This window comes from Mastigoproctus giganteus, chromosome 1, assembly GCF_048544385.1.
Source record: "Mastigoproctus giganteus isolate SK-2022 chromosome 1, ASM4854438v1, whole genome shotgun sequence".
Taxonomy (NCBI): domain Eukaryota; kingdom Metazoa; phylum Arthropoda; class Arachnida; order Uropygi; family Thelyphonidae; genus Mastigoproctus; species Mastigoproctus giganteus.
Genome location: NC_143575.1, coordinates 166,140,962 through 166,164,648, shown reverse-complemented (window position 1 = coordinate 166,164,648; position 23,687 = coordinate 166,140,962). Strand labels below are relative to the sequence as shown.

The window sequence follows — 23,687 nt, the reverse complement described above, 5'->3', positions numbered from 1 at the left end:
AATAATAATAATAACCCCATTGTCGCATGAAATGCTAACACAAAGAACTTTCTCTGGCCTGATCGCCATTTTGACATTCTGGCAAATGCAGCACTGCATAGTGGGTAGAATGCAAAACTGGCAGTCAAGTGCCAATTTAAAAAAAAACTTATTGAATTGATCTTTCAGCTGGTATGGGTTTCATGAGTGTAGCGTGAAGTAATTCTGAATCAAAAATATCAAAATCGGAAACATCATTTAAGGACACCCTATATATATATATGCACACACACACACACACACACACACACACACACACACACACACACACACACACACACACACACACACACACACACACACACACCGTATTTCCCCATGTATAAGACGCACCTTAATTTTGGGACCCGAAATTTGAAAAAAAAAAAAAAAAAAAATGTATTACATAAAGTTATTGAACTCAAGTTTTATTCATCATAAAATTCATACAACTCCTCATAACTTGAATTCAGCACTGTTTGAAAATCTTTTCTGGGCAGAACGTGGTAAAACGTAACTTAATATACCGGTAACAAGTGCAAAACAATGAGCGCAAAGACAACAAGTGCAAAAAAGCGGGAAATGCAAGTGAAAAAATCTACAACCACTGTATAAGATGCACCCAGTTTTTTGACCCCAAATTTATCGAAAAAAGGTGCGTCTTATACATGGGGAAATATGGTAGATAACTATATAGATGACTCTCATCAACCGGTGCAATACCACCACTTTGCATATTGGAGGTTTGAAGTGTGGAACCCATGTTTAGTCTCTAGAGCTAAGTTCCGGTCAACCCCTTCGAATCTCCTCTTTTCGATCTTCTCTGGCTTAAAATCTCTCTACCTCAACTCTTCCATCATGCAGTACGATTGATGACTTTTGAGGTTATGATGAACATTGTGGCAAGATCCAATATTCCTTACATTTCGAGGTTACAGCTCTAAAATGGTGTTCGCAGGCCAGCCGCTAGTTAGCACACCGGACCGAACCTATTGGTAACTCTCGAGGAGGCTTCAAGATCAGCTAGTGTATAATCTTGCTACCTCTACTCTGCCAGATAGTGACTGGAGGTAGTCCGAGTAGTGTGTATGCGGGGAGCATTGTCGAGGCCACGTTATGCCAAGGATCTGGGTATATTCTTACCATATGTACGCCATATCCAAATATTTCATTACTTCATACAGCATGTCCCACCCACTTTTTCTTACTATTGAATACACCATGAATTGTCAAACTAATAGAGCAAGCTTATCTGCGAAAAGATCTAAACCTCCCAAGCACTTCCTAATTCATTTCACAAATATACATGGTCTCAATTCTAATCTCAATGATTTCCATTTCTACTTGCAGTCTGCCAAACCACAGTACTTTTTTCTGACAGAATCGGTTATAGGTTGATTCAACTACTGCTCATCTCAGATGCCCAAATTATTCGCTGTATGATTCCTCTTGTCTCAAAAGTGGTACTTGTGAATATGTCCGTTCTGATATTCCCTGTCAGAGACTTGGCAATTTGGAATCTCCTCTTTTCGATCTTCTGTGGCTTAAAATCTCTCTACCTCATTGTGTCAAATTCATCTGTTGTCTCTACCGTTCTCCCAATTCCACTAATCACTTGGAAGTCTTTGACTTTCTCTCTTTGCAACTTGACTTTCTCCAGTCCAACTTTCCTAACAGTGAGGTAATTTTCCTTGGTGATTTTAATGTTCACAACTCCAGCTGGCTTCCGTTTTTTTTTGTCACACCGACCCAGCTGGTCAAGATGCTGAGGCTTTTGCAATTACTAATGATCTTGCACAGATTGTTCATTTACTTACAAGAATAAAGGACAATCCTAATCATACAGCCAATACGCTTGATCTTTTTCTCACAAACAATCCTAAGTACATGGTCGAAGTGAGAGTTCCTTTAGGCACAGATCATAACTTGGTGATTGTCTCTTCTCCAATGCAGCCTTTATCTCATGGCTATTCCCAACCTCGTATTGTTTGGCATTACAAGAATGCAAAATGGGATGACCTGCGAGACTTCTTTTCTTCTTTTCCTTTGTTGGGTTACTGTTTCAAAACTTCTGATGTCAACGTTAGCTCAGATTGTGTCAGTGAAATTATTCTTGCAGGAATGGAATCCTTTATCCCAGTCCACTTTAAAATCTCATCCTTTATCTAAACCTTGGTTTTCCCATAAATGTGCTAAGGCTGTTCAAGAGAAGAATGTTGCATATCGTAATTGGCTTGTTTCTAATTCTACAGTTTCATTTTCTGCCTTCACCAAAGCTCGCAACAATTGTAAAGCAATTAGCAATCAGTCCAAACTAGAGTTTGAACAGGCTAAGAGTAGAAAACTTGCTTCTTGCCCTAATAGTAGCCGAGCATTCTGGTCTCTTGCCAAAGCTATTGGCCGAAACTTTTGCCCATCTCTGCTCCCACCTCTGTCCAAACCAGATGGTTCTGTTGTCACTTCAGCCAAAGATAAAGTTGACCTGCTAGCATCCCATTTTTCTCCCAACTCATGTATTAATGATCTTGGTAAAACACCTCCTACCATTCCCAACAAGCTCCATTCAGTGCCTCCTGTGGTCTTCCGTCAAAAGGATTGTAACGAATCTTGATGCTAAGAAAGCTGCAGGTCACGATGGTATTTCTCCACTTGTTCTCAAAACCCATACTCCTGAAATTACCGCCTTTTTTCACTTTCTTATTCCAAAGGTGTTTTTCCTTCTGCTTGGAAATTTGATTATATCCAGCCAGTTCCTAAAAAGGAAGACAAATCCCTCCCATCCAATTATTGTCCCATTGCAATTACTTCTACTCTTTCTAAAGTAATGGAGAAATCAATTAACCGCCAACTATTAAACCACCTAGAAACCTTCCATCTGACCAATGATTGCCAGTATGGATTCCGTCAGTGTTGATCCACTGGTATTATTCTGGCTTATGTTACACAAGTAGATGCTCTTGACATCTCAAACGCTTTCGATCGTGTTTGGAATAAAGGTCTTCTAAACAAGCTTCCACCTTATGGTTTGCCAACTGTTTTTTGTAATTGGTTATCTAGTTTTCTATCTGATTGCTCACTGCGGGTGATGGTGGATGGCTCTCTGTCTTCTAACTTCTCCACTAATGCTGGTGTACCCCAAGGTTCAGTTCTTTCCCCCACTCCTTTCCTCTTGTATATTAATGACCTTCTTCCATTGACTGGAAATCCTATCCATAATTTTGCCGATGATAGCACACTGCATTCCACTTTCCATTTTGAGAAACCTTGTCCTGCTCAACCAGCTTCAACTTCTCGAAAATCTGCTACCAATTCCTTAAACGCCGATCTTCAGGTAATTCTCCAGTGGGGCAAAGGCAACTTAGTTGATTTCAACCCTTCTAAAACTCAGTCTTGTCTTATATTTTGCAAAAAGGATTCTTCTGCTCCTATGCTTATCTTTAGTGACACTCTGATTTCTAGGAAAAATGATATATCTCTTTTGGGGATTACCCTGACTTCTAATCTCTCTTGGCACAATCACATTACAAATATTGTTTCCTCTGCATCAAAAAAACTTGGTTTTCTCTTTCCCTCTCGGCGTTACTTTTCTTCTAAACAGCTGCTCACTCTGTATAAATCGCAAGTCGGCCCTACCCTGGAATATTGGTCCCACATCTGGGGTGGTGCCCCCAAAACTTCTCTCAGGCTTCTTGATTCCAATCAGAAGAGGGCAGTTAGGTTAATTAATGATTCATATCTAACAGAGTCTCTCTACTCGCTCTCTCATAGGTGTACTGTTTCTGCTGCATGCCTCTTCTATACATACTTCCATGGGCACTGTTCTGAATTGGCTTCTATAATTCCCGCTCTCTCTTTCAAAACAGTCCGCACACGTGCCGCCACCAGCCAACATCCATTTACTGTCCAACTTCAAACTCACAGAACCAACTTTTCATCTTCCTCGTTTATTCATTCAACCGCCGTTTTCTGGAACAACCTTCCTTCATACGTATTTCCTGAAAATTACAGTCTACAGAAGTTTAAGTCCAATGTCAATAAATATCTTTCGTCTTCTCAACCTCCACCGAAGCACAGTACTAAGTACTATTGGTTCTAATACCTCTTGTGTTTGGGTTTTACATAATAAAAAAAAAAAAAAAAAAAAAAAATATATATATATATACAATGGATTCCGGTTATTTGGGCCACCAGTTAATCGGGGCAGCCGTTTATTTGGGGCAAATCCTAAAAACCAGAACCCAATCGAGAAAATAGCCAAGGTTTACTTCGCTTGATTGGGACAAAATGCCATTTAATCGGGGTAGGAGACAACAGCACTGAAGATTACCCTACGATTGTCTCTGACTGTACCAAGTAGTTTGGTCGGATTTCTGGAGGTCACAACCATAAAACAATTAGCCCTGTTTATTGAGCTTTTCTGTTAGTGAAATCTATCATAAAGTGATAGTAAACTCGATCTTATTGAATGTGCGATAATACCGAAAGCTGGAATTCTGTGATTTATTATGGTACAATGTGTTTACACTTCTATGGAATCAACAATCATATAAAAAAAATAATTTTCAGAATCTTCTCTTCATTCCTATTTTTAAAGCTTCGTTATTTGTTATTCCGTTCTCACGTGCGCGTATCAGGTTACTTGCAATTTGTGTGTGCCGTGTTTTTTGTTATTGATTGTTTATCTTTTCACTGTTTTAAATATTAACCCCCACCCACAAATGACATTGAACAGAGATGTCAACTAGTTTAGTTAGTATGTACATATTACAGTACGAATTAATTATTCCGATTATCACATATATTCTTCCAATTTTCACGTATCATTTAATTTTGTTAATTGGAAAGGTAATAAAGGGCAAATTTGTGCTTAATATATCTTTTCTTTTATAGCCTGTGGATAATCCTCCTATTTTCGCTAATTAGAATCACGGTTTAATAGAATTAAAATTCAATTCACAAACGTGATCACAATGACCGGCGCTTACTGCACATCGTATAGTGAATGGTACTTTACTATGGTGACTCCATCATAACGTGATTTTATTGTACAATGAACCAACTGTAAAGGGGGGGTGGGGTACATTGTAATTTTAACTATTTATGTGAAACTTTGGATAATTGGGGCAGCCGCTTAATTGGGCCAAAATGCAAAAGTCCCGATGTGTCCCAAATAACTGGTATCGACTGTATATACAAAGAGATAATCAGATCTAACAGGCAGAAAATCGAGTAGGGTGACACAAAATAAAATAAATTACTTAGGGGTGCCGTTATTAAAAAAAAAAAAGTCGAAAACTACTGCTCCAGACTCTGCTGCCCACATGAGTAGATTTGCAATCTATTCATATGTGTAGCCCTCATTATGCAATGTAATGGCTTTAGACCTCTGCTCTATCGATCAGTCCCGTCTCACAGTTACAGATACCATAATATTTATTTCTTAAAATTTAAGTTGAACTTGATCTAAACAATGTTCAATAACTACACAGTACTTCACTTTTTCCTGTTCACAGACAGAAACATCTAGAAAATCACTGCATAATCACCTATTCATACTGTGTACCATATTGATGCACATGTAGTCAATCACAGTCATTGAAGATACACTGAGTGGCGGCTTAAAAACCTTCAGTCACTTGTCATTTGTATGACTAAGTTTTTGCCACGATTCTGTAATCAGTTTGTGTTTGTTTGTAATTATATTTCTGAGCATAACTTTTTTCCATCGAATGAAATTTATTGCATTAGCTTCAGCACAAAAAGATCCACAACATCATAAATATTAGCAATTAAATTTTTTCAAAAGTTTCCACATTTTGTCCAATACTGTAATTTAAAACTCTACAAACATAACAGTATAGTGTAATGGAAACTTGAAAACAGGGCATTATGTAGCAAAGCGGGACATCTTTATGTGTTCGGCACAGAGTGTGAAGAAATTGGGTGCCACAATTCAAAGTTCTGATGGGCATTTATGAGAGGCTGAAGAGTAGAATGGATTCCCTAAAAGGAATTAAAGTAGGGGTCCCATCAAACTCTCAGTTGACCAACTCAATGCCAGAGCTCACACTTCTGGTACCAAGCAACACAGCAACAATTCCTAAGGCAGAATACACTGGTTCCACAGAAGGTAATTATTGTTAGTGACTACTGTCAGGTAAATAGAAAGTACAGCGTCAACTACTTTTGCCAAGGGCAAAAGTAGATGATGCTGTAGAACATGTGCATACATACTTAATTGTACACTAACGTTAGGAGCATTGCAAATCTGATGTTGAAGTACTGATTACGTCATTTTGCTTTCTTTCATCATTTGCCGCTATTAATACTAATTCAGGTTCTGAGATGTGAATGGCCTTATTTTTTTAAGCCAGTAGACAATAACCATTATGCAAGGTCCATGACATTATTTTGCTTATGACAAGATAACATGAGATCATCTGTGAAAGGTAGATAGATGTCAACATTAGCCAGAAATTTCTGCACTATGTTATTTATCCCTAGAGTAAAGACTGCAGCATTGAGTACTGATCCTTGTGGCACCCTTTCTGGACAGCAAATTGCAAAAGAGCACCCTGAAAACACACGTGAAATTCCCATTTTTCTATGTTGGATTCAGCTTTCGCCATTCAATTTAATATGGATCAAGTTTTTCCAGAAGCCATGCCGATTTTGAATAATGATAGCATGGGATTCCAGATATCAGTCTACAGTTACATATATCTGTCTGTTTTCTTCCAGGTTTAGGAAAATCTAGGATTGTTGAATGACACCATGAGCTGTGATCGTAGCTTCCAGAACGCCAAATTTAGAAATATCAATAAAGAGTTTATGGTCTCACTGGCTAGTCATTGCAAGATGAGATTATAAATCCCATGAGATTTGGTGTGCCGCTTAATTTATCTATCACTTTAATTGCAGTACTGTGAAGTTATGATATAAAAGTGTTGTCTCTTGATTAAATTTAATTTGCATTGTTTGACCTTTATTTTATTCTTTCTTTTATTTTATTGAGGTTGTCCTTGAGGTTGAAACAGACATTCTCTCAGATATGCCGCCAGACAAGCTGTACTTGCTACCCAGGAGTCTAAAATGTTGATGGAACTGATATTCGGGTGACACTCAAGTCAAGTGGATCCAATTTCTGCGAAGACTGGTCGGTCGTTGACAGCCAAATCCTCTGCTTGCACCTTCACGATGGTGGGACTGTTAGTAATCCTGAGTATAACCTCCATGCACAAGTACATGGTGGGTGACCACCCAGGTGTGAACAAACATAAGCAGGGTTCGAGGTGTGGCGCACACACCACATGAAGGAATGCCACCCCTCTATGTTACCAGGCAGTACTAGGTGGTAGATGAATCTCATCAACCGATGCAATACCACCACTTTGCTTTTTGGAGGCTCGAAGTGGTAGAACCAATATTTAGTCTCTAGAGATAAGTTCCGGTCAACTATTCCCCACCACTTCCATAATGCAGTATGATTGATAACTTTTGGGGTTATGATGAACATCTTGGCGAGATCCATTATTCCTTACATTTCGAGGGTACAGCTCTAAAACAGTGTTCGCAGGCTGGCTGCTAGTTAGTAAACCAGACCTATTGGTAACTCTCTAGGAGGTTTCCGGATTAGCTAGTGTATAATCTTGTAACCTTTACTCTGCCAGATAGTGACTGGAGGGAGTCCGAGTAGTGTGTATGGGGGGGGGGGTGGATTGTCGAGGCCATGTTATGTCAAGGATCTGAGTATATTCTTACAACATGTATGCCATATCCAAAATTTCATTACTTCATACAGCATGTCCCACCCACTTTTCTTACTATTGAATACACCATGAATTGTCAAACTAATACAGCAAGCTTATCTGCAAAAAGATCTAAAGCTCCCAAACACTTCCTAATTCATTTCACAAATATACGTAGTCTCAATTCTAATCTCAACGATGTCCATTTCCACTTGCAATCTGCCAAACTCCATGTACTTTTTCTGACAGAATCTCAGTTGCCCAAATTATTCGATGTATGATTCCTTTCGCCTCAAAGGTGGTACTTGTGCATATGTCCATTCTGATATTCCCTGTCAGAGACTTGGTAATTTGGAATCTCCTCTCTTCGTTCTTCTCTGGCTTAAAATCTCTCTACCTCATTGTGTCAAATTCATCTGTTGTCTCTACTGTTCTCCCAACTCCACTAATCACTTGGAACTCTTTGACTTCCTCTCTTTGCAACTTGACTTTCTCCAGTCCAACTTTCCTAACAGTGAGGTAATTTTCCTTGATGATGTTAATGTTCACAACTCTAGCTGGCTTCCGTATTCTCGTCACACTGACCAAGCTGGTCAAGATGCTGAGGCTTTTGCAATTACCAATGACCCTGCACAGATTGTTCATTTACCTACAAGAATACCCGACAATCCTAATCATACAGCCAACACGCTTGATCTTTTACTCACAAACAACCCCTCCTAAGTACACGGTTGAAGTGAGAGGTCCTTTAGACGCTTCAGATCATAACTTTGTGATTATCTCTTGTCCAATGGAGCCTTTATCTCATGGCTATTCCCAACCACATGTTGTTTGGCATTACAAGAATGCAAAATGGGATGACCTGCGAGACTTCTTTTCCTTGGTCGGATTACTGTTTCAAAACTTCTGATGTCAACGTTTGCTCAGATTGTGTCAGTGAAATTATTCTTGCAGGAATGGAATCCTTTATCACACATTCCACTTTAAAATCTCGTCCTTTACATAAACCTTGGTTTTCCAAAAAATGTGCTAAGGCTGTTCAAGAGAAGAACGTTGCATATTGTAATTGGCTTGTTTCTAATTCTTCAGTTTCATTTTCTGCCTATGGCAAAGCTCGGAACGATTGTAAAGCAGTTATTAATCAGTCCAAACTAGAGTTTAAAGAGGCTAAGAGTAGAAAACTTGCTTCTTGCCCTAATGGTAGCCGAGCATTCTGGTCACTTGCAAAAGCTATTGACCAAAACTTTTGCCCATCTCTGCTCCCACCGCTGTCCAAACCAGACGGTTCTGTAGTCACTTCAGCCAAGGATAAGGCTGACCTGCTAGCATCCCATTTTTCATCCAATTTGTGTATCAATGATCTTGGTAAAACACCTCCCACCATTCCCAACATGCTCCATTCAATGCCTCCTGTGGTCTTCCGTCAAAAGGATGTCAGAAAAATTTCGGCGAATCTTGATGCTAAGAAAACTCCAAGTCCCCATGGTATTTCTCCACATGTTCTCCAAACCTGTGCTTCTGAATTTACTCCTATTCTTTGCCGCCTTTTTTTCACTTTTTTATTTCAAAGTTGTTTTTTCCTTCTGCTTTGGAAATTGCTCATATCCAACCAGTTCTTAAAAAGGGTGACAAATCCCCATCCAATTATCCGCCAACTCTTAAACTACCTAGATACCTTCCGTCTGATCAACGATCGCCAGTATGGATTCCTTCAGTGTCGACCCACCGGTGATATTCTGGGTTATGTCACCCATTTATGGACTAACTCAGTGGAAAGGTTCGGTGAAACCCAAGTAGTTGCTCTTGACATCTCAAAGGCTTTCGATTATGTTTGGCATAAAGGTCTTCTAAACAAACTTCCACCTTATGGTTTGCCAACTGGTTTTTGTAATCGGTTATCCTGCTTTCTCTCTGATCGCTCACTGAGGGTGATGGTAGATGGCTCTCTGTTTTCTAACTTCTCCACTAATGCCGGTGTCCCCTAAGGTTGTTCTTTCCCCCACTCTTTTCCTCTTGTATATTAATGACCTTCCATTGACTGAAAATCCTATCAACAGTTTTGCCGATGATAGAACATTGCATTCCACTTTCCATTTTGAGAAACCTTGCCCTGCTCAATCAGCTTCAACTTCTCAAAAATCTGCTACTAATTCCTCAAATGCTGATCTCCAGATAATTCTTCAGTGGGGTAAAGACAACTTAACTGATTTCAATGCTTCTAAAACTCAGTCTTGTCTTATCTCGCAAAAAGGATTCTTCTGCTCCTATGCTTATCTTTGGTGAAACTCCGATTTCTAGGCAAAATGATATATCTCTTTTGGGGATTAGCCTGACTTCTAATCTCTCTTGGCACAAGCACATTACAAATATTGCTCCCTCTGCATCTAAAAAACTTGGTTTTCTCTTTCGCTCTCGGCGTTACTTTTCTTCCAAACAGCTGCTCACTCTGTATAAATCGCAAATCCGCCCTGTCATGGAATATTGTTCCCACATCTGGGGTGGTGCCCCCAAAACTTCTCTCAGGCTTCTTGATTCCATTCAGAAGAGGGCAGTTAGGTTATTTAATGATTCATTTCTAACAGAGTCTCTCCACTCTCTGTCTCATAAACGTACTGCTTCTGCTGCATGCCTCTTCTACAGATATTTCCAGGGGCACTGTTCTTCTGAATTGGCTTCTATAATTCGCACTCTCTCTTTCAAAACAGTCCGAACACGTGCCGCCACCAGCCAACATCCATTTACTGTCCAACTTCAAACCCACAGAACCAACTTTTCATCTTCCTCATATATTCATTCAACTGCCGTTTTCTGGAACAACCTTCCTTCATACGTATTTCCTGAAAATTACAGTCTACAGAAGTTCAAGTCCAATATCAACAAAACTTCTTTTGTCTTCTCAACCTCCAACCCAAGCACGGTACTAAGTATCATAGGCTCTAATACCTCTCATGTTTGATAAAAAAAAAAATAAATAAATAAATAAAATTATTCTACTGAAAAGAATGGTTCTTATGCAAATATGTGTGAGATTGGCTTAAAAGTTTCAGTTAAAGTGCTGTTTCCAATGAAGATAAATTCCCACCATTCCAACACAAAATTGAAGAGAAAACTGGTGGATATCCTCACATATTTTTAAATTTTTTTATTGCAGATTATTCTACCATTCATATTCTTCGTCACAGTGAAGGCAAACTGGAACAAGGAGTTGTTTTTTTGGCTTTTTCCTTAAAAATTGTGCTTGAGCTTTTTGAAATTTATTAGATTCTCAGTTGTCGGGTGCTTATGGAACAGGTCCCAATCCCTGTTTCTCTCTTTTTGGCAAATCGGCTCACATTGTTCCACCATTAATTAGTATTGTTTATGAGTACATTTACAGGTTTTGGGTAAAGCACTAACCGAGTAGTTAGTTAATAGCTGAGACAAGATATGCTCCATAAAAACAATTCATTGTTTGATATTTGATGATTTGGTCATCAAAGGAGGCGAAGTAAATAAATTCCACTCTGTATAAAATTTTTTTTGGGGGGGGGGGGTCACAATTTAGTGGATTGTCCAAGATTGACCACTGGGTGCATGGAAACAGTGATGGGAAGAAGACAGCCAGGTCTTCTTTCCATCACTGTTTCTAGAACAACCACAGCTATGGCTGTGGTTGTTCCAGAAATCGGCACCTGTATTTGGCAACGTTACATTATGTTTCTTAAGAAGAGATTCGATAAGGTTTCCTCATTTGTCTTTCTGTAGGGTCCCCATTTGAACGGTGTGCATAGCCTCCTAATAAACAAAAAAAGGAGGAAGAATTTGTATAAGAAGTTCTTCCAGGTTCATTGTAATATATTCTTTGTTTGGGGATATGTATATCAAAAATACAGTGAACAAGAATCCCAAAAAGACAGCTACAGCATTTAATGAGATCTGCAGGAGATGTATTTGAAAGGAATTTAGAATTCACAAGAATAACTAGACCTCCATGTATTGTAGTCATGTTATTTCTATTTTGTTGGTATACAGTGTAGTTCTTGACTGTTGGAGCTAGGCTGGTTTTTTGGAGAGATATGCTTGTCTGACTATACTGCTTGATTAGATTATGGATATCACTGTAGGCCTCTAGAAATCCATTAGACAATGCAATCCATTATTTGTTTTTAGTGATTAAGTTTATTCAGTCTGTTTATGTCAGTTCAATTTTTATAGGTAATTTTCGAGTATGGGTTGCAGTTGGTGGAACTGTAATCAGAGTATGATATATCACTCACCATTCCTTAGGTGACTGCTGTGAAGAAGATAGTATTGCCTGAGCCCAATCTGCAGTAGGCATGGTTAATGGACTGAGACTTCAGTTTATGCCACTGTTTATTTTTTTTTTTATTTGTTACTGCTACATAGGTGTGCTTTGATGTGTTAAGCATTATTTGTTTCTTGGCCTCCTAATAGGTGAATTTTCACTCTACTCTATTATATTTTTGAATTTTTTTCCACTGTTTACACTGCTTAGAAATATTCTTATCTACCTGTATTGTAACTCCCAGATCCTCTTTTTTATCTCTACAATTTTTAATTCAACCCTACCAAGTATATAAATTATTTTGGGGCTGCCATTCACACTGCGCTGTACAGTTGTATCCGTTTAAGGAATGAAAAAATTTTGGCCACGTGTGGGGATATTTGCCAGGAGGTTAGCAATACTGAAAGGAATCTTCATCCTGGAAAAAGAAGTAAACATAGCTTGTCGGTCACTATTGTATTTGAGGTAATCAATGAGTACGTGTTGGACAGTGAGCTGAGTGTTGCAATTTGTACATAGTGGTGGATCAGTGCCTGAAAGAAGATAAAGATGTGTATGGCCTATTCGAATTTGGGTTAATACAACTTCTTCAATGTCTGTTTTCATGTATACTGGATTTCCAAGGTTGGAGATGTTTCTTTATACAGAATAGTTTGTTTCCAACTTGACTATGCCAGATGTGTTGCCATTTTTCAAGACGCCACTTCTTTATAATTGACTTATAGTCTGCGATTGGTATACTAAATGGTTCATCTATAGGATCTGTAGCAGTTTTTGCAGCTAGATCAAGGTTCAGTAAGTTCTGCTATCATGATGTAATGTATTTCATCTGGTCCTGCTACGAGTTTAGTGGTGGCTAAAGCATGGTGCAATTCAGACATTGTGAAGAGGAGACTGTACGCAGCACTAGATGCTGATTCGAAGTTGATGAAATGTTTCTCAGCCTGTGCCTTGTGTACTTGAAAAAGAGGTGTGTAAGATGTCGTGGCTGATATTTTCATGAACGATTTGCTGAATGCATTCGCAATTTCTACTGGTGTTGTAACATCACAACCATTTACAGTTAGTGTGGGAAGGTTGATGCGTGGATGTTTTGAGTACATATGTCGTATTTTTGCCCATATCGTTTGCGTTTCTGTAGTTCTTGTAACTGTGGAGGCGAAACATCTCCATGCTTCCCTTTTGCTAGTCAGATTGTTCAGGCTGTTTACAACACGATCTTTCCAATGAATTATGTAGTTCCGGAGAGAAACGGTATCATCATTCTTCTCTTTTTTGGTCTCTCTCTCTCTCTCTCTCAGGGTACTCAAATTTTTTTTTTGGCTGGTGCAGCATAAGCTTTTAATAATAATTAATTATAATTAGTTAGATTGGTTTCCTGTAGGCAGAAGGCGATAGGATCATATTGTGTGAGGAGATCTTGGATGCCACTTAAATCGCTGTGATATCCTTTACAGTTCCATTGCAGAAATATAAGCATTATCTGGGTTTAGTAGAACCCGCGATTTGTTTTTGAGGGACTGAAGGTTTGCTTCGCTCAGGTTCCCCTTCTTTGGAAAGTATGGTTTCCCCGTGTCTATATCCTCATCAGTAAATAGTTCTAATACTTGCTCATCTTGTTGTGAGCTATCTTCTTAGTCCATGCTATCTGTTTGGTTTGCATCAGGAGAAGTACGTACTGTAGTGTGTTCCTGAAGGATGGCATCCGGTAGTAGAGTAATCAGCATATTTATAGCTTTACTTTTTTTGCTTGCTGGTTGGTTAAGTGGAAACGTGGCCAATACTGACCATGCCCAATCAGATAGTGATTCATTTGGTGGTATGGTCACCACTGTTTGGGTTGCAATTGATATTTGTTTTTTGATTACTTGAGCATAGGTTGGTTTATTAGCATTCAGGGTTGGAAAGGACTTTTTGGCCTCTTGGTAGGTGACATTGTGTTCAATTTTGTACTACTGTACATTTTTTCCCTTTTCCAAAGGGGATACTCCTTGGAAAACGCTGGATGAAGCTTCTTTGCAGTTAGGACAACTAGGTGTTATAGCTGTGCAATCAGTATTCGTGTGTGCAGTGGATCTGCATGCGTCACAGGCAGCTGCTCCTCTGCAGACTGTCTGTGAGTGCCCAAACTTCTGGCTCTTGTAGCAGCATAAGAGGTTTGGAATGGATGCTCTAAAACAGCAATTAAGATAACCTGCTTTAATCACTGTTGGTGGTTTAGGGTTATTGAAAGTGAGTATTATGTTTCGAGTAGCAACTAGTATGCCATCCTCTGTCATTATTTTTCTGATATTTATGACTCCTTGGTCTTGTAGTTCCTGTTTTAGCTTTTCATCTGACACGTTCATGAGGTCCCATTCGGTGATGACACCTCTTGATGTGTTTAGGGAAACGGGACGAAACTGTAACAGAAGTTCCACCAAATGTTTTTAGTTTCAGTAGTTGCTCATATTGTCAAGCAGTGGCAACTTCACCTGATCTTAAGCAACTAACTGTCTTTGGGGTACCTATTATGCTTTCTAGGCATTTCTGCACTAGAAACGGCAGGAGTTTGCCAATAGGTTGTTTCTGGATCAAGTGAGTAATAAGGAAAGTTGGAGTTTTGATTCTGGCTAAGTCAGTCTTTTGACATTTAGCTGCTACAAAATCAGTCTCTGAATGTTCTCACCCTGTAAGGGTTTCATCTATACACCTAATGGATTTCTGGGTTTTACGAACAGTTTGCTCCATTTCACCATGGAAGGGAGAGCTTTTTCTTCCCTGGTTACCGGCCCTGCCATGTGGAGGCAGGAGCAGTGCCACTTTGTGACCAAGAGGTAGTGATCTGATTTTCTGATCTAGTAAAGTGTTTTCTTCACTGAATAAATTAAGTGTTAACGTAATGCTGAAAATAAGGAAACAATTTTATTTCCACAAGAAAGGGTGCTAATTTACATGCTAAGACATTTGATTACAAAATCACTTGGCACTTGGGGCCACAAACTCCACTCTTAGAATTGTATTTATGTATTGGTGATATGTTGGCCATTCTCTAACTCAAAGGAATCTCCCCAGAGTCGACTGATGCCGCCATAATTAACTTGAATGGTTTAATACCTCTGGCCACCTCCCTCAAAATTACTGGGTATATGCTATCATCTCCAGGAGCCTTACTTCCTTTAGGCTTGAAAAGTCTTCTAAAAAACAGTCATCTGCAATTTTGAAATCATTAGTTGGGATATCAGAGACAGGGACATCAGAGACATGTCACACAGATATAAGGAATGCAGAATTGGAATTTGGGAAGTACAATGTGCACAGAAAGGGAGGAGGGGTCATGCTGTTAGTTAAGAAATAATTCAGACAGCACAGGTTTGTTAAGGGGAAGTCTTGTCTGACTAATTTGATTGGATACTATGATGTGGTCATAAAGGAACTGGATGCAAAAAATAATTTTGATATTATATACTTGGATTTCAGGAAAGCTTTTGATACTGCTGCACATGGAAAACTACTGTACAAATTGGAGCAGTATGGTATTAAGGGCAAGTTGCTACAATAGATAAAAGTATGGTTGAGTGGGAGAAGACAGAGAGTGGTAATCAATGGATACAGCCCCTTGTGGACTAATGTTATTAGTGGTGTTCCCCAGGGTTCAGTGGTGGCCCTATTGTTGTTTTGTATATTTATCAATGATATTGATGAAGGTATAGCAAGCTTAATGTCAAAGTTTGCAGACGATACAAAGGTTGGCAGGGTTGTTAATAACAGTATTGACAGTATGCTGCTGCAACAGGATCTGGAAAAGTTGTCCAATGGGCTGAGAAGTGGCAACTGAAGTTTAACACTGCCAAATGCAAATTACTGCATATGGGTAGCAGTAATCCCAGAGTAACATCCTAACTGGGTGGTGTTACACTCAGAGTAGTGGAGAATGAAAGAGACCTGGGGGTAATTGTGCAGTCAGATATGAAGCTTTCTGAGAGTGCAGACAGGCTGCCAGAGTAGGTCATGGAGTTCTGTCAATGATATATAGGAATTTTGCGAGCCGGGATAAGGAGATGATTATTCTCTTGTATAAGGCACTCCTTGAGTACTGCGTATAGGTCTGGAAGCCTCACTTTAGGAAGGATATAGAGTTGCTAGAATGAGTACAGAGAAGGGCAAGAAGACTGGTGAGGGGAACGAAGGGGTGCTCTTACGAAGAAAGAGCTGCTTAAGTTCCACAAATTGCAGCGTCTGGAGAATAGGTACCTGCAAGGCAATCTGATTGAGGTGTATAAGGCCTTGAATGGATTGAGCAGGCTCCATGCTGATAGCATTCTTCCTCTTGCTCAGGTTAGAAACCTGAGGGGACATAAACTGAAATTGAGGAAAGACAGTTATCGAATAGTTGTGAAGAAATTTCCCTTTAGTCAGCAGGTAGTTGACTGCTTAAAAAAATTCAAGGCAGAACTAGACAAACATTTGGAATGAATGGATTGGTGAAATAGGAAAGTTTTTTGTTTTTTTTTGGGCAATGCTTAATAAGCTTGCTTTCTTGCATCATACACCTCTACTAATGCTGTCTCAGATTCCCTTGCAAAGTCTTTCCTCAGTATGAAGGATCTTTTGGTCTGATCTGATTCTCCTTTTTTGTTTTCGCATTTGAAATAAGAAAAACATTTCACATATGAAAAACCCCATTCCCATTCTTTGCTCTCTTAGCCAGTGATTTCTCATACTAACCCTTTAACCTCATGTGTGGTACTATTGCAGAGCAACCTGTAGCTGTTGGAGGTTTCAGTACTTTCACTAACTCTAACTTATCTGCCCTATCAGACTGGCCAGCTCTATTCATTTATCTTGGCATCCTCCCTGTGCTATATTATCTTAATAGTATATATTATTTCATGTGCATATATAATATTAAACATATGCATTCTGTGATTTGCTTTTAAGGTATTCCATAATTGTAATGTATTTGCTCTTCCTCTGCGGTCAGCCCAATTAATAGATTCTGTGTAGTACCTTAAACTGCCGCAGCCCCCTTTTCTAAAATTAAAACCCATGTGCCTAACCTAACATCTTTCTCCATCTTCCAACTAATGGCTGTGTAATCACTACCTACCAACAATTCTTGTACTGTAAGCTCTATGGTGTGATCGTATTCGCAAGTAATAATGAAGTCTATAATATTCTTGCCCCTAATATATTTTCTCTAACATGTTGTTAAAAAGAATAATAATATAGTTTATTTAAAAACTGTTCTTCATGGTGAGCTTCCCTCCTACTTATTCCAATCAATTAGGGGATGATGGAAGTCACCCATAATAAGACATTCACACTTGCTTGCTCATTCTACCTTCATGTAGAGAACCTTGTCTGTAGATTACACCCACCACAGAGATTTTATGCTGGTAGGCAATACCTTCCAGCTCAGCTAAACCTCTTATCTTCACTCAGTCCACTTTTGATAAAAAGGATGGCCTTACCACCTCTTCTATCTTCCATAGCTTTCTTAAATACATTATACCTACCATAGTAGAAATCATCATCCTCTTTTTCCGGGTGGTACCACATTTCTGTGATTGTCCTAATTCGGCATTAATTGTACTAACCAGGAATTTGAATTCACCCATTTTACTGACATTACACAGTTCAGACTAAATATGTTTTGAGACTAAATGTGCATTTTCTTTATGAAACGCATCACATTACTAAGTATACTGCAAACTGTACTAGCAAAGAAATACAGTTACCTTTATTCTTCTTTGATTTTAGTGTTCAATTGAAATGGGGCGAATGAATTCAACTTTTTTCTTTTGCAGTCTCCATTTTCAGAGAATGTCAACAATGAACAGTTCTAAAGGCAAGCAACTTGTTACATCTACATCCTTCTCTCACGCATCAAACTGGTGCCAATAAATCTACCTTTAAGTCCAGTGTAATACTTCCTTTAGTTTTCTTTTCTATAGTGTCCATTTTTACAGTTACCAAAGGGAAAAAAAAAAAAAAAAAAAAAAAAACCTGTCAGGCTGCAAGCTTGACATATACATATTTCAGGCCCATCCAAAAAGTGTAATAAAATGTATGTGTTTAGCCCTTAAATATATACAGTGTACTGTCAAAATTAAGTGAAAAAAGTATTTATATATTAATTATATTACATAAGAGCACATACACTTCCTTTTGTATCAAAGGAAGATGCATCTACCAAATAATAAGGAATATTTACAAGAAAAAGGGTGGATGATAGTACTATCAGAGCAAATGAAAATTCCCTTGCCAGTGGACAATACAAGAAACTATAACAGTGCAAAATGGGATTTTAGGCATATTTTGCAGATGATTGGAATACAAAATAATATAAATAAATATTTACCATAATTTTATTTTATTTTATTTTTCACTTGGCTTGATTGTAAGCTTGATACGACTGTTGCTGGTCCTCTGTTCCTGTAGTGGAACCACTACCAGGCACACTTGCACTCATGTGGTCCTAAAATTTAAAGAAAAGAAACAGAGTAAATACAGTAACTTTTATTATAGTACTATTATTTTAACTTAAGAGAACAAATAAGCTTACCTGCTTGAATCAGCTAAAACAGAAATTATAATAATTTCATATTTACTAATTAAAAAGAAATTCAAATTCTATTGCAGCAGTATAACAAAATCACCTTCCTGTCACCAATATTTTGAAGCATAAATGAAATATACATAAAAAATCACAAATGTTGGAAGGGAGCAAACAATATTCTTTATGTTTTTACCTGCTGGCTGAATATTTTTTTTCAGTAATTATTAATTACTGAAAAAAATTTTCAGTAATTAATAATATAAATTGCAGAGTAGAAAATTAGAAACTTTTCAACTGGAGTCTTAATTAATCCCAACATTTGTAACTGTTAGTAAAATAATAAGATTCATCATGTAGGAAAATAATGATATTTACAATTTTTATCAGAAAAAAGCAGAACAGCAGTAGATTTTTTTAAATCCATACTTTGGAATTTAAAATAAAAATTTTACTGATATTAAGATGCAGACATAGGACTGTGTACAAATACAGTATACTTTCAAACATTAGCATACCTAGGATTTTCTTTGGACTATGTATTAGCCATAAACTGATTATTACTCTTCAAGGAAGATATCTGCAATATATCTGCCTTGAAGCAACCACTCTGTTTTTTAACAATGGCTCTATTGTATAGTCTTGATAAAAGAGCATTTCATAAGCTTCACCAGAAATATCTTGGTTTAGTTTGGGATTTTAGGGCGCAACAGCAACTAAGGCTACAACGTGCCAAAACCAGGTCATGTAAGATTTAAAAATATGAATGTGACGAATTAGATCAAGATGAAAAAAGGCATAAGGATAAATATGTAAAAAAGTATAAAAGAGATATTTTAAGTGAGAGTAAAAAGACAATGCTTTTAAATAACTAAAAATAGCTGATATGTGGTCACTGTCAGAATTTTATCTGACAGAGATCATGACAAAAAGCAGTAAAATATAAAATGCACTCGTATTTTATATTTTACATAGAACATGAACATTCAGTTAAAATACATCAAATCATTAAAAAGGTGTCACAATTTTCACACACACAGGAGGTCATTTGCTCTCAGCAGGAATGAATGCATAAGATAATGCTGTCCTATGAAAAGCGAGAAAGAACAACATACTCTCTATGGTTACTGTGCAGAGGAGACTGCAGTCTCCTCTGCACAGTAAGATTAAGCTGTATCTTATCTGATACACTAGGAGAATAATCTAAAGCATATGATTTGCCTGTAGTCTGTATAGGGGACTAATAGACTGTTTTTTCTGGGGTTGTGGTGATCTGGCTGCACTGTCTGGCAGGACATTATGCCTGATCCCAATGTGGCTTTGGATCCAGCAGAAATGGATCTCAAATGAACATTTAGAAAGAATGTTTATTTGAGCTATGCTGGACCTAGGTCAGGATTGTATAAGGATTATATCTCATTCTAATGGAGCCTGTAGTATACTTTACAATTCTGTATACACCATAAAACTTTGGTAATGTAGGTTTTAATATGGTACAAGGTTAGTCATATAGCATACAACTCGGCAATGTATATGCAGTATTTGGTTGGAAATCTCTGATATCAGCATTAGCAAACGATGCAAGAAAGTAAGCTTATGCAGCATCATGAAAAAAAAAAAACTTCCCAATTTCCCCGGTCATTCCATTCTAACAGTCTGTCTACTTCTTTGCTGAATATATTCAAACCAATCACCTCTACAACATCTGTTGTTGCTGGTATTTGGCTTAACGCAGCACCAGATGCTCCAAATAACAAACAACCTGCAACTACCCTTCCTCAGTTTGAATGTATTATCTGTGACTGTTATTTATTTATTTCCTCCCCCTTGTTAGTTGTTGGCGCATCAGCTTCTATGGCCATAATGCACCTCCCAAAGTTTTTTTGCATTTTACTGTGATCCAAGCCCAAGGCAGGAATCGAACCCGCAACCTTTGGGTTGCCAGGCAGGCACTTTACCTACCTGGATAGCCCGGTCGGCGTGACTGTTATTGTCAGGGAGATGGGAAATATATTGTGCAAAAAAGGATAAGTGGAATGGGACAAGGGTAAGTCTGCCTGGTGGAAAAATGTAAATGACGTTGTAGAGCACATATCTTTTTAGGTCTAAACCCCGGTCTAATCAAGAAGCGTGTGCTACGAAATGCTGCCCCTACCCACCTAGCTACAGAGGCACCTAGATGATAGCTGGAACAAACTTCCATCTGTCATTGTGGTAGTTGATACCTTAAATAAATTCAAGGTAGTACTGAACAAACTTTCGGAGTGAAGCGAATGGATGGGTGAAATCAGTAGCATTTTTTTCTCCATTCTTTCTCCGGTCGGCGTGACTGTTATTGTCAGGGAGATGGGAAATATATTGTGCAAAAAAGGATAAGTGGAATGGGACAAGGGTAAGTCTGCCTGGTGGAAAAATGTAAATGACGTTGTAGAGCACATATCTTTTTAGGTCTAAACCCCGGTCTAATCAAGAAGCGTGTGCTACGAAATGCTGCTCCTACCCACCTAGCTACAGAGGCACCTAGATGATAGCTGGAACAAACTTCCATCTGTCATTGTGGTAGTTGATACCTTAAATAAATTCAAGGTAGTACTGAACAAACTTTCGGAGTGAAGCGAATGGATGGGTGAAATCAGTAGCATTTTTTTCTCCATTCTTTTTGGATGCTGTATAAGCTTGCTTTCTTGCCTCATATACGCCTGTAATGATGCTAATATACCCGAATTTGTACATAGTCTGAGAAAGAGGAAGGATTCCATCAGCACTGATGCTTACTCAATCCACTCAAATCCTTAAACAAGCTTAACTGGATCTCCTGACAGGTGCCTACTCAAAAGGCACTGCTGTTTGCATAAATGAATTCTTTCCTGGTACAGAAGGACATCAGTTCTTGAAACTTTTCATTTCTTTCACCATTCTTGTTGCTCTTCTATGCACTCATTCCAACAGCATCATGCCCTTCCTAAAATAATACTTCCCGAACTGTATGCAGAACTGAAATATGTCCTGACCAATGCTTTATACAATGGAATAATCGCCTCCTTATTCCTGCATCTCATCAACAAAATCCCATGAGCTCTCCTAGCAGCCTGTCTGCATTATTCAGAGAACTTCATATTTGACTGCGAAATTAGCAACAGGTCTTTTTCATTCCCCACTATCCCAAATATGGTAATATACAGTTTTTATGTTAATCTGGGAATACTGTCACCCATATGTAGCATACTTTGCATCTGTCTATGTCAAACTTCAATTACCACTTTTCAACCCACGAGGCTAATTTTTCTAGTTCTTGAAGCAGATTACCCTGATTATGGACATTAACCACCAACCTTCATGTCATCTGCAAATTTAGACATCAAACCTGATATGCCTTCATCTATATCACTAATAAACATAGAAAACAACAATGGACCCTACACCGAATCCTGTACAATTCCAACTAATAACGTTAGTCCAAAAAAGCACTTCCCATCATCCACAGCAGTAACTTGCCCTCAATGGCACACTGTTCCAGTTTGTACTGGACAAACTATTTTTTTTATGTGCAGTGGTATCAAAAGCTTCTCTGCAATGAAGTACACACTATCAAAATTATTTTTTTGCAACCAGTTCCTTTGTTAATGCACTGCAGTATCAAGAATGGATACCACAGTGCATTAACAAATTGCTCAGACGAGATTGCCCATTCGCAAATCTATGCTGTGACTGCAGTATGACTTTTTTTTTTTTTTTGGTAGTTGTTGGCACATCGGCTTCTGTGGCCATAATGCACCTCCCAAGGTTTTTGCAGTACTTTGATCCAAGCCCGAGGCAGGATTCGAACCCGTGACCTTTGGGTTGCCAGGCAGGCACCTTACCCACCTTGCTAGCCCAGTATGACTGGATTCCTATCTAAATGAAATGGTGTCCTTCATTATTTCTTTAACCAGCAACTCCATTATTTTCCATAGAACAGAAATCAAACTAACAGGCCTGCAATTACTCATATCATCCTTTGATCTTCTCTTTTATGATATGGGGATTTTTGCATATCTGTGGTGCATAGGGGCCTCCTTTCAATCCAAAGATGATCTCCTAATTATGCCTAAAGGTTTAATAACCTCTTTTGCTATCTTTCTGTAACTGGATAGGTATCAGCCACCCCGGTGCCTTTTTCGTTGTTGTTATTTGGTTTTTAGGAGCATTAGCAACTAAGGCCATTTTGCTCCGGAGATATGCGGTGGTCATTCACTGACCTTTCCGCATCCTCCATATTTGGTGGTCACAGACTCGAACCCTGGTCTAATCAGCCTTTTTCGTGTTTAGCTTCAAAAATTTCCCTTCCAGGCCTCCGTAGCCGAGTGGTCAGGAGCAGGAGTGCAATAACACACACTCTTTGAATAGACAGGGGTTTAAGCCCCTGACTGCTAAATATGGTTGATCTGCCAACTGGCACTGGACCAGCATGGCAGATTACGGCCCATTTTCCCTCAGTATGAATTGTTGAGGAGGCTTCCTTCCTGCAGCGGGTTGATAATGGCTGCAGTTTACACCCCCCCCCCCCCTCAGTTATCACAAATTAATTTGCTTCCCATTAGAATTTGATAAACTTTTGCCATTTCTATCCCTAAAAAAAGTTAGCTGATATATTTGTAACGTGTTATATCAGTATTTTGCATTTATATTTACACATGAGGAGTTATTCAAGTGGGTTAAATTTTTTCCCTTCTTAAATTAAATAAGATTTTCATTTTCTCCGATTAATAGAAATGAAAAGTGTATATATACTAGTAGATATTTTCTTATCAATTAATTATTAAGATAACTTTACAGAAAATTTAATAAAACTCTAGAGGTTTGCTTTCTCTAAAGTTAGCAATTTAGTTTAATTATAACTAGTAATATTTATTATTCTCTTCCTAGATTACTCTTTTTATATATATATTACTCAACAAGTAGAGATCAATGTTGAAAAAAGCCATGAGTTAAAGATGATGAATTTGAAACTGTCTGCAATTCTAACCCAGTCACAATAGGAGGGAGTATAAGATGAGAGCCTTGTCAATCAATTCAGCACTGAGAGATTGTTCAAGGCTCATGGTATAGAATTTTTCTC

The 23,687-nt window shown here is 38.3% G+C and overlaps 1 protein-coding gene across 6 annotated transcripts in view; it reads right to left on the bottom strand.

Moving 5' to 3' along the window:
- The window catches only part of LOC150091241 (RNA-binding motif, single-stranded-interacting protein 2-like), a 662,097-nt gene that overhangs the window by 20,910 nt on the left and 617,500 nt on the right, over window positions 1–23,687 (bottom strand). For 5 of the 6 annotated variants that reach the window (XM_090374859.1, XM_090374866.1, XM_090374867.1 and 2 more), the window contains one exon: window positions 18,395–18,511. In XM_090374859.1, the coding sequence (XP_090230985.1) occupies window positions 18,419–18,511 (93 nt within the window). In that variant the 3' untranslated portion in view covers window positions 18,395–18,418. Of the gene's footprint in view, window positions 1–15,168; window positions 15,243–18,394; window positions 18,512–23,687 lie in introns of those variants that run through there. The other variant, XM_090374864.1, reaches the window with a different exon arrangement.